Source organism: Chlorocebus sabaeus, chromosome 24 (genome assembly GCF_047675955.1).
Source record: "Chlorocebus sabaeus isolate Y175 chromosome 24, mChlSab1.0.hap1, whole genome shotgun sequence".
Taxonomy (NCBI): Eukaryota; Metazoa; Chordata; class Mammalia; order Primates; family Cercopithecidae; genus Chlorocebus; species Chlorocebus sabaeus.
This window is the reverse complement of record NC_132927.1, coordinates 50,943,690-50,954,726: the sequence shown is the minus strand read 5'-3', so window position 1 is coordinate 50,954,726 and position 11,037 is coordinate 50,943,690. Positions and strand designations below refer to the sequence as shown.

The following is an 11,037-nucleotide window of genomic DNA, read 5'->3' as shown; positions in this document are numbered from 1 at the left end:
GCCACTGGAGGGCATTGAGATCCAGAGCGAAGGCGGCGGCGGCGCCAGGGCTCTGCAGCCACGGAGCGCCGGGGCCGCCAGCTCCGCCAGGGGGCGCGCCCGGGACCTCCCTGCGCCCCGCGCGCCGCGCCCCGCGCCACCCCCACTCCGTCCGGCCCTGCGGAGGGCGCCCCCAGCGGCCAGGGCGCAAGCGGAGGGGCCGGCGGCCCTGTTCCATTACGCGGACCTCGGCGCCCCTCCCGGCCTCCTGCAGATCTGCGAGGCTGCAGCCTGGGTCACCCTATCGAAAGACGGTCCCTGAGGCGAGGCGCGGGAGAACGATTCGGGGCAGATAGGCAGTTCGAACTTGCTCAGGGCTGGAGAAAGGCGGCCCGGTGTCCTGGTCGTGGCAGGCGCCATCTGCCCGACCAGCGCCCGGGTCAGCCCCGCGCCGCCCCCTGCTCCGCACGGGTTAATCCCCCTCGCCGCCCGCTCGCCGCCCGCTCGCTTCCCAGTGCCAAAGTGGGTGTTGCTGGAATTTCTCGCTCCCTCTCCCGTAATGAGGGGGCTGAGCTGTCCCTCCGAGGAGGGGGCCTGGTGTGGATAAAAGAGACGAAAAAGCCGGGGGAGGTTTCCAAAAATAAAACCGTCCGGGTCCCCTTCAGACGGCTGCAGGCACGGGAAGCAGGCGCGAAGGTGCGGCAGCAGTGAGAGCCCAGCTGGAGTAGGAGCGCGGACTCGAGGCTTGGGGCGCGCAGCCCTCGCTCCGCGGAGAACCGGGCCCCCAGTCGGCCGCTTCAGGGCCCCCTAAACTCAGAGAAGCCGGCCGCCGGGCGGGGCCCGGAGAACAGCCCGCGGGCGTCCAGCGCGCCGACCACAAAGCTCTTCGCGGTGCCCGCGCGCTCCACTCTCCAGCCGCCCCCGCGCCATGAGGCCGCGGACCAAAGCCCGCAGCCCGGGGCGCGCCCTGTGGAACCCCTGGAGAGGCTTCTTGCCGCTCACCCTGGCTCTCTTCGTGGGCGCGGGTCATGCCCAAAGGGACCCCGTAGGGAGATACGAGCCGGCTGGCGGAGACGCGAATCGACTGCGGCGTCCTGGGGGCAGCTACCCGGCAGCGGCTGCAGCCAAAGTGTACAGTCTGTTCCGGGAGCAGGACGCGTCTGTCGCGGACTTGCCGCCCGTGGAGCGGGCCCAGCTGGGCTGGGGAATCCCCAGGAGGCCCACCGAGACGGAGGCCAGGAGGCCGTCCCGCGCGCAGCAGTCGCGGCGTGTCCAACCACCTGTGCAGACCCGGAGAAGTACTCCCCTGGGCCAGCAGCAGCCGGCACCCCGGGCACGGGCCGCGCTGGCTCTCCCACGCCTGGGGATCCCACGGCGGTCCGGGGCTGCGCCCCCAACCCCGCCGCGAGGGCGGCTCACGGGGTGAGCACGGGAGAGGGAAGTTTGGGGGGTGCAGAGGGAAGCCAGGGCTCATTTGTGGAGGGGCGTGCAGGCGAGAGGAAAGGGCGCCGGACTCATGCCCTCGTCCCTCTGTCTTTAGTACTTCGGGAAACAGCCCCGAGGTTCCAAAGTCGGGACTGGAAGATTTGATCCGCTTTCCAAGAGATAGATCCTCATCCTAATCCTTTCTTAGCAACTCGCTCGGAGCCCCGACGTTAAATCCTTTCGCAAGGCGCCTCTCCACTCGCCCGCGCTCTTCCTGCCTGCAACTAACGAGCTCTTGTAGACGCTTGCAGCGCTGCCGGGATCCGAGAGGCAGCGGGGAGAGGGCAGTGGGGTGGGCGCTCCAGGCTCTTGAGGCCCAGGGGAGGTTGAGCCGGCTCAGGGCGCGGGTGGGCGGAGGTGTCGGGGGCCCCATGGCGAGAAAGTAGATGCGTCTCCGGGAAGGGAGCTGGCAGCGAAGCTGGTGCGTCGGGACAAGTGTGTGGACTGGGGCGTGGGTCGGCCTGCGCAGGCTGAGGGCTGGATGCGGGCGTGGGCGTGAGCTCTGGGCACTTTGGGCGGGAAGCGTGTCCCGATGAGGCTGCGACACAGTGGGCACGTGGAGAATTGGATCAGTGTGCTCTCGTGCCTCTAGGTGTAAGCACAATTTGCGCGCGTTGCAGGGCTAAGCCACCCGACAACACTGCAATTTACTTTTTTGCTCCCCCTGGGCACCACCCCCGGCCCGCTGCGGGCGCCGTCGCAGAGTGAGAAGACGCCCCAGCAATCCCCGTCCCCAATCGGATTATCATGGCTGCGGGTGCTCTCCACCTTGCTGGGGTATGACAGGTGCCTCTGGAATGGAGGGCACTGAGCCCTGGACAGTGAGGGGCTGGGCGGGGCCACCATCGAGAAGTATGGGAAGGGCTTTGGCAGCCTCTCTTTGCCTGGGCCCGATTTGCCAGTTGGGTTTAGCCCTAGGGAATAGCATGAAAGACGCTTGTACTCCGAGTCCTACTCCAAGGACCTTGCGCTTCACACCCTTGGCGCTCTCTGTTTTCCTTGGCTGGAGCGCTCTTCTCATATTTCAGCAGGATTCATGCTCTCTTTCAGATTTATGCTCAGAGTGGCCTTTGGCCACGCTTGCCCCATCCTCTTTCTCCCTTCACCCTGCTTTATGTTTTTTCATAGTACTTATTCTATCTGATATATTCTATTCCTATTTATGTGTTTATGGCCTGGCCTCCCAGCCCACACTAATGCAAGCTCTATGCAAACAGGGACTCCATTGTGTCCATTTCTGTGTCTCTTGTGCCCAGAATAGTGCCTGCACCAGTTGGTATTCTCTAGGTATCTGTTGAATGAGTGGATGAACTCCCTGCCGCCCGTGGAAGGCCCAGCTTCAAGCAGGCGGAGAGTAGATCCATGCACTGCCAAGTCGCTTACGCATAGGATCATTCAACAAGTATTAGTGGAAAGCACCTGCTGTGTTTCAGCGTTTTCCTTTCCTGATCTGTGCAAGTGAATGCATGCTTCTAAGGATCCTGCATGTAGAGCATGGGAAAGGGGATGGAGGTCCAGAGTCCAAGGCATTGTTCCTGCTGAGAGAGCAACCCAATTACTTAATATCACGTTGAAGAAATGAACAGATGCTTTCTAGTACTGGAAGGTTCCTGTTAAGTGCAAAGCAGTGGGGCAGCTGTAGCGGAAGAACTGAGTAGATGGGACCTGTGACCTGGGGTCCCTGGGACTCTGTGGGCAGCATGTGGGGAAGCAGAGGGGAGGTGGCAGGAGGGAGGCCTGAAGGTGAGGGTGGCATGCAGGTGTAGCACTGCCCAAGGACAAGGGCTTTTTACTGTTGGCACTGGCCCAGGGGTAGCACTGCAGCTCTGGTGTAGGGGAACCTAGAGACATAGCTTGGGCTGGAGCAGGGAGGAGCTTGTACTGCAGGCATTCAGGTGCAGGTGAGGTGCGGGGGAAGGTGAGGAAGTGGAGCGTGGGGACTGGAGGGTGCACTATTAGAAGTCATGAAATGATGTGGTGATGAGCAAAGCAAATTGTCACCACAACAAGGCTGGTGCATGTGAACAGGCATGTGAAGACGTGGGCTGGGTGCCACCTGCTGTACACAGGTGCACACATCACATGACGCACGTCAGGCTCCTCCCCCAGATTGTCTTCTTCAGCTTTAATAGAGAGTGGGTTCCCTGACACTCCAGTCAGCCACTCCATGTCAGGTGGGGAGGACCTGAGTGGTCATCTTGTTTATTCTCTTCCTCCACCCTGCTCCATTCTGGTTAACGGCTTCTAGTCAGGCTGATCAGGCTGGCCATTCATTGCCTTGTGAGCTGCAGACAGCCAGGGACCAAGTGCCACCTGCTGGTGAATCTTGGAACTGCATAACTACTACTGGAGCTTCCTCATTTATTCAACAAATATTTTGGAAGGACATCTATACCCAGGCCCTATACTGGATCCTGAGGATATAACAGTGACCAAGACAGGCAGACTCTGTCCTCATGGAACTTTCAATGTAGTGAGGATTTATTGCACATAATAAAGATTTATTAAGTTTGTGCCAGGCTTGATGCTAGGTATCTAGGATACAGCAGTGACCAGAGTGGACACTGTCCCTACACTAATGAAATTTACAGTCTACAGGGTTTCTTTTTCTTTTCTTTTCTTTTCTTTTTTCTTTTTTTTTTTTTTGAGATGGAGTCTCTTGCCCTGTCACCCAGGCTGGAGTGCAACGGCATGATTTCGGTTCACCGCAACCTCCATGCCCGAAGCTCAAGCGATTCTCGTGCCTCACCTTCCCGAGTAACTGGGATTATGGGTGCGTGCCACCACACCTGGCTAATTTTTTGTATTTTTAGTAGAGATGGGGTTTCGCCATGTTGGCCAGGCTAGTCTCAAACTCCTGACCTTAAGCACTACATCCACCTTGGCCTCCCAAAGTGCTGGGATTACAGGTGTGAGCCACCACCCCGGCCTCTACAGGGTTTCTTGAACCAACCTCACAGTATACCACCTGTATAATATTTTTCTCTACCTTTCCCTCTTGTTCTGTTATTATTTTTCCTTAACTTTATATTCTGTTAAATGACAGGATTTTGTGTTTTATCTGTTTTAAAGTATATTATGAAGTTTTACAAATGCACTAAAGGGTATTGAAAATAATGTAACTTATAGTCTAGTTTTATCAAACCTTAATATTTTGGCATATTTTGATTCCAGTTTTTTTTTCTTTTTTTTTTTTTTTTTTTTTTTTGAGACGGAGTCTCCCTCTGTCGCCCAGGCTGGAGTGCAGTGGCCGGATCTCAGCTCACTGCAAGCTCCGCCTCCCGGGTTCACGCCATTCTCCTGCCTCAGCCTCCCGAGTAGCTGGGACTACAGGCGCCCGCCACCTCGCCCGGCTAGTTTTTTGTATTTTTTAGTAGAGACGGGGTTTCACCATGTTAACCAGGATGGTCTCGATCTCCTGACCTCGTGATCCGCCCGTCTCGGCCTCCCAAAGTGCTGGGATTACAGGCTTGAGCCACCGCGCCCGGCCTGATTCCAGTTTTTTAGTTGAAAGTTCCTCTCTAAATTTGCCTCCTTCCCTCCCCAGAGTTAACCACTACCCTGAATTTAATTAATTCCAATAGATGTTTTTACAATATTACTATAGATACATGTATCCACAAAATATACAATGTTGTTTTGCATATTTTAAACTTAGATAAGTGATACCATATTTCATTATTCTTCTGCAATTTGTTTTCCCCTCCTCATTAGATTTTTGAGATGTAACCATATTAATATAATTAGCCCAAGTTTATTCATTTTTACTGCTGTATATTATTCCTTTGTCTGAATATTACCACAGTTTATTCATCCTCCTGTTTTTGGACATTTAGTTGAATTACATTTTTTTGCTATTACAGACAGTGCTTGACTCATTTTTCTCCGTCAATAAATTCATAACTGAAAGGAAACTTTGTATCATTATCATAAGTTGAAAGCAGTACCACTTGTTATAAAGAGAAGGTAATTGTAGGAAAATTGAAATGAAAACAAAATGTTCTTAAGTTCTAGTCAGACATCATTCATTATCTTAGGAAGCTCAACTCTGTGGCAAGTTCTTTCTGTTGGAAAGGGGGACTAGCATGTGTTGAGGGGAGGACCTGGCCTTTTTCACTGACAATTAGGTTAGAAGGATCACCGAAAAGAGAATCGCTTTCTCACCATGTAACTCATTGTTGAATGTTGTGATCTGTAAACCTAAAATGCCTTTCCTACCCTCAGTGTGGCTCATCCCACTTTTTGTAAAACTCCAGATTAAATGAAACAAAGAAGTATCAATTGTATACCACGTGTTGGGTACTGTGTTAGACTCTAGAGGCACAAGGAGAAATAAGAAAGAGATCTCGAGATACCCAAGACGGAGATACAACCAATGACCTGAAACAGGCAGTACTAAATGATCCTAGCAGATGCAGATGGAGAATGAGGGAAGGCTGGGTAGATGATGTCAGAGGAGGTGGGTTTTTTTGTTTGTTTGTTTGTTTGTTTTGTGAGTTTTTTGAGACGGAGTCTTGCTCTGTGGCCAAAGTGTAGTGCAGTGGCACAATCTCAGCTCACTGCAACCTCCTCCTCCTGGGTTCAAGCGATTCTTCTGCCTCAGCCTTCTGAGTAGCTGGGACTACAGGTGTGCGCCACCGCACCCAGCTAATTTTTGGTAGAGACAGGGTTTCACCATGTTGGCCAGGATGGTCTCAATTTCCTGACCTCATGGTCCACCCGCCTCAGACTCCTAAAGTGCTGGGATTACAGCTGTGACCCACCTTGCCTGGCCCAGGGGAGGTTTTATACAAAGAAGGTAGTATCTGATCTGGAAGTCTTGGAGTATGCAAAGGATTTCCATCAGTAGATCAGAGAGGGAAGGCATTCTAGGCAGAGAGAGCAGCCCAGGCAAAGGCATGAAAGTGAAATCCATCAGGCAACTGGGGAGCAACAAACCTTGCATCCTTGGAAGAGCAAAGCCTTGGCTGTGGATGGTTGTGGATACAAGGTGGGGGTGATGGGGGCAATTAGACTGCACAGGCAAGTAGGCACGTGGGTGCCAGGTGACCTTGTAGAGGCCGGTGGAGAGCTGTGGGAGGTTTTTAACAAAGGACTAGTGTGATCAGATTTGGCCCAGGTGGAATAGCAGCTCTCCCAGACTGCTAGCCAGATGTGTCCTCTACAGTGATGCTGGATACTGGACTAATGTGTACTGAGTGGTGTCAACTGGAAGACTGAACTCAGATGATCTCTGAGAGGTACCTTCTAGGGAGCCAGAGCGATTGAATTGTATATCCCAGCTGTTCAGGCTCATTTGCTCTCTCTGCTAGCCAGAGCCCACTGAACTGACAATTCCCAGCTGGTTACCTCCCTGGGCCTGCACCCAAGACTTTAATATTGGCCTGTAGGGATCCTCAGAGTGTCTCCTTGGGGACCTGAATCTCTCCTGAGTGCCCTTCCAGCCCCAGCCTGGCCTCTCTGCCTGGCAGCCTTTGATTCTGGCCAATCCTCCCTGTGGCCGTATATCCCTTAGGGCCTACTCTGCAGGCAAAGCAGGGCTGGCCCCTGCGCTCCCACAGTCAGCTGCAAAGCCATCCTGAGGGCAGCTGGGGTGACAGCTGGCTCAGGGGGCCTCCTTGGGCTGGGCTCCATGCCATGACCTCCCAGCCAGGCAGGCTCCTGCGTCCGTGCTGTCTGGGTTCCCACAGGCCCTAGTTCTTAGAAAATTCCCAGAGCACAGTATCTGTTTCCTCTCAGAGCCCTCCTAGCCCCACGAGAGGTCTTGTCACCACCACAAGGAGTAGTGACATACAAGTGGGTATGTAGCTTCCCCTTCCACTGGGGCACACCCCCAGAAACTCTGGGTCTGACAAGCAGCCCTTTCCCTGACCCCAGTGACATAGGCCCTGATGCAGCCAGGAAGCTGCTAAAAGTGGTCGCCCAGAGAGGTTTTGAGGTGGCCCGAGTGGCACAACTCTTGGCTGGTGGGACATTCTGGGAGCTCCCTGGGAGGGAGGCAATGCCCCACAACTTTGGGCCAAAGGGCCAGGAATGGGCCTCTGCTTTTTCAAGCTGCAGGAATTTATTTTGAATTCTTCATAAGACTCCAAAAACCACATAAGCTTTGGGGTCCACTCAAATGTCAAACAAACTCCTAAGTGGGACCAGATGTCGCCATGCTGGCCGCAGAGATCACAGGAGCGGCCGCCCTGCTCTGTCCTGCGCCTGTCCAGCCTCTGTACTTCTCCCTCCCCTCTCACCCTCCAGTTCCAGCGCCCAGTGACGATTTCTGGTGATAAGGATGGAAGCCAGAGCCGGGCCCAGCCTGCCAAGGAGTCGCTCCCTAGAGGTCTTCAGGAGAAGCCCTTCTAGGGAGTCACCCTGGTCTAGGCATGTGGGTCTTTAGCGCAGAGTCAGGGCTGGGTGGAAACTGCTGGTGCTGCTGGAGTGCACCAAACACCTGGAAGCAAAGTTTGGGGAACTGAGTGAGTGCCCCAGCACTGGACATCAGTGTCTCATGAGGGTCCCTCAGAGCCAACATCAAGGAGTAGCTGAAGGGCTGGGCACAGTAGCTCAAACCTATAATCCCAGCACTTTGGGAGGCTGAGGTGGGTGGATCACCTGAGGTCAGGAGTTTGAGACCACCCTGGCCGACATGGTGAAACCCTGTCTCTATTAAAAATAATTTTAAAATTAGCATGGTGGCAGGACTGAGATTGCCATGAACCAAGATTGTGACATTGCACTCCAGCCTGGGCCATATAGAGAGACTCAAAAAAAAAAAAAAAAAAAAAGAGTAGCTGAGGGAAGAACTCTATTTCCCTATAGAGTAATTCCTGTTTGCCTCTCAAATAAAAATTGTGCAGAGGCAGCTTAACCCACATCCCCAGCCCCATCCTCCTACCAGCTTGCCACCTCGTAAGCCCCTCTTAAGCAGGAATTCTAGAGCCCCCTTCCTTCAGTGTCCACTCAGGGCTCAGCCTTCCCATGCACCAGACTGCTGGGGGCTGAGACTCCTCAGTGTGCATTTGTTGGCAGGTGACACCTCATATGACCTTGAGACTGTTTTATGTGTGTCTTCCAGCTTCCCTTGGATCGTCAGCATTTGTAGGGCAAGGACCTTGGTGTTTTGTTTGTTTGTTTGTTTGTTTGTTTTGTGAGAGGCAATGTAGAGTTGGAGCGTGGCTTAGAGTTGGACCAACCCAGGTTTGAATCAGGCTCGGGCACTTACCTGCTGTGTGGAATTGGCAAGTCACTGAACCTCTCTGAACTGGCTTGTTTATTAGCTTTAGGATCACTGTCATTGTTGCCCCAGTGGACTGCCTTCTTTATGTTAGATGTTAAACATTCTCACCTCATTTAACCATCATAACAACCCAATTAAGCAGCTATTGTTATCTCCATTGTACAGATGGAGAGAGTGAGGTTTCCCAGGGACATGCAGAGAATGGCAGTCAGGATTCAATCTTAGATTTGCACGTAGAATGGGGACAGCCTTCCCAGCCTCTCCGTGTTCCCCCAGGCCTTTCCTGTAGAAGGTGGGACTGTGGGAAGGGCTGTGAATAGTCCCCAGCTCTGAGCATCCTTTTGTTGACTCTGTTTTGGTGACCCCACAGGAGGAATGTCTGCGGGGGACAGTGCTGCCCAGGATGGACAACAGCAAACAGCACCAACCACTGTATCAAACGTGAGTGCCTCCACCAGTAGCAGACACTCTGCTGTATCAGACGTGGAGTGCCATTCCCCACGCTACTCCCTGGGCAGGTCAAGCTTAGGGACTCCAGAACCTGGAGCAGAAGCGTCTTTCCTAGTCTGCGTCCTGGAGATGCAGCCCCTCTTTAAAGTGGAGGCAATATCCAGTGGAAGGGAGGAGGTTTAAAAATGCCTCCAGCTGGAGCTGGGAGTGGTGGCTCTCGCCTGTAATCCCAGTTTGGGAGGCCAAGGTGGGTGGATCACTTGAGGTTGAGAGTTGAAGACCAGCCTGGTCAAGATGGTAAAACCCTGTCTCTTCTGAAAATACAAAATTAGCCGTGCGTGGGTGTTGGGTGCCTGTAATCCCAACTACTTGGGAGGCTGATGCAGGAGAATCGCTTGAACCTGGGAGGCAGAGGTTGTGGTGAGCCAAGATCGTGCCACTGCACTCCAGTCTGGGTGACACAGTGAGTCTCCTTTCCAAAAAGAAAAAAAAAAAAATGCCTCCTGCTGGACACAGCTTCTCAAATGAAATCACTTATCATAGTTTCAAAGCTTCCTGCATTCCCTCCTGCTGCCCTACTGTGTTGGCCCTACTCACACTGCCGGCAGGGTCTCAGGAGCCTGTCCGCACCGGTGTTCTGCAGAACATGCTTGGCCCAGAGTGTCTGCATCCCACATTTCCAAGGGCACCATTTCCAAGGGTAGGGATGAGAATCCACCCCTGCCCTGGCCCCTGTCCCGATGACCCTGGCTCTGATCAGTACTCTCAGGATGGTGAGATGACACTCACTGACCCATGCCTGGAGCCATCTGCCCTTGGATTGCTCTGATGTCTGGCAGTCTGGCTCGAAGCAGAGAAAAGCCATCTTATTTTGTGGAAACGGAGGAGTGAGTTGGGAAGAGCCAGAGCCTCCATGCCCGAGCCTCTTCCACTGATGGTATCAAGGGCATTAACAACAACAGGAGCCAGTACCTTCACAGCACTCACTTGGTGCAGGGTGCACTTTAAACATCCTCTGTGGCGGGTGGATGAGGAACGCAAAGCACAGTTGGGTAACTTATCCAAGGTCACATGGTCAGGAAATGCAGAGCTAGGATTTGAATCCAGACAACCTGACTCCAGGGTCCTTCTTCTTAATACCTGTACCCTGCTGCCAGGTATCTCACCTTCATTTCTGGGCCTCACTTTCTGCATCTGTGAACTGGAGGTAATGGTACTATTGCTGTCACTGCTACTGCTACTGCTACTATTAGCTAACAACTGAGTACGTACTACTGCCCAACACTGCGCTAAGCTCTTCGCATGCATTATCTTAGTTTGACCTGTCAATCATCTTATGAAGTAGGTGTATGCTTCTCATCGTGGCTTACAGATGAGGAAGCTGAGGCTCGGGTTGCTTGGGAAAGACGGCCAAGCTCTGCTGCTGCAAGTGCTGAGCTCGGGCTGGACCTTGGCAGACTGACTCCAGAACTCCGGGCTCCGATCTCCTGGGCTTCATTCCCTCCCAACACCGGACGGGGCTGGGCATTCCAGAGTGTGGAATCCCCACAGACCATAGCAGATATGGGAGTTTGAGGGATCCCCTTGGATCTTTCTCCTTCCTCCCACAGGCCCCTCTTGGGTCCACATCAGCTCCCCAGGAACTCTGCCTGACTGTCCTTCAGGTGGCTGCCCCTGCCTCTGCCGGTCCCAAGCCTGGCTGCAAAGCCTCAGTCTCAACAGCTCCCTTCCTTCAAGGACCAGCCCCAGGCCCTTCTCAGTAGGAGGGCTTCACAGTTAATAGTCCAGGTGTGTGACAAAACATATGATGTTCCCAGCACGATGGATGCCCTCATCTGGGAACATCATATTTGGTTCTATGACAACGTAGGATAATGTGGTTATTCTGACACCCT

The 11,037-nt window shown here is 53.6% G+C and overlaps 1 protein-coding gene across 3 annotated transcripts in view; it reads left to right on the top strand.

Moving 5' to 3' along the window:
• The first annotated feature begins 252 nt into the window (after positions 1 to 252).
• Positions 253 to 11,037, top strand: part of LTBP2 (latent transforming growth factor beta binding protein 2) — a 113,381-nt gene continuing 102,596 nt past the window's right edge. For 2 of the 3 annotated variants that reach the window (XM_037984240.2, XM_037984238.2), the window contains exons 1-2: positions 254 to 1,401; positions 9,063 to 9,133. In XM_037984240.2, the coding sequence (XP_037840168.2) occupies positions 908 to 1,401; positions 9,063 to 9,133 (565 nt within the window). In that variant the 5' untranslated portion in view covers positions 254 to 907. Of the gene's footprint in view, positions 1,402 to 9,062; positions 9,134 to 11,037 lie in introns of all 3 variants that reach the window. The other variant, XM_037984239.2, reaches the window with a different exon arrangement.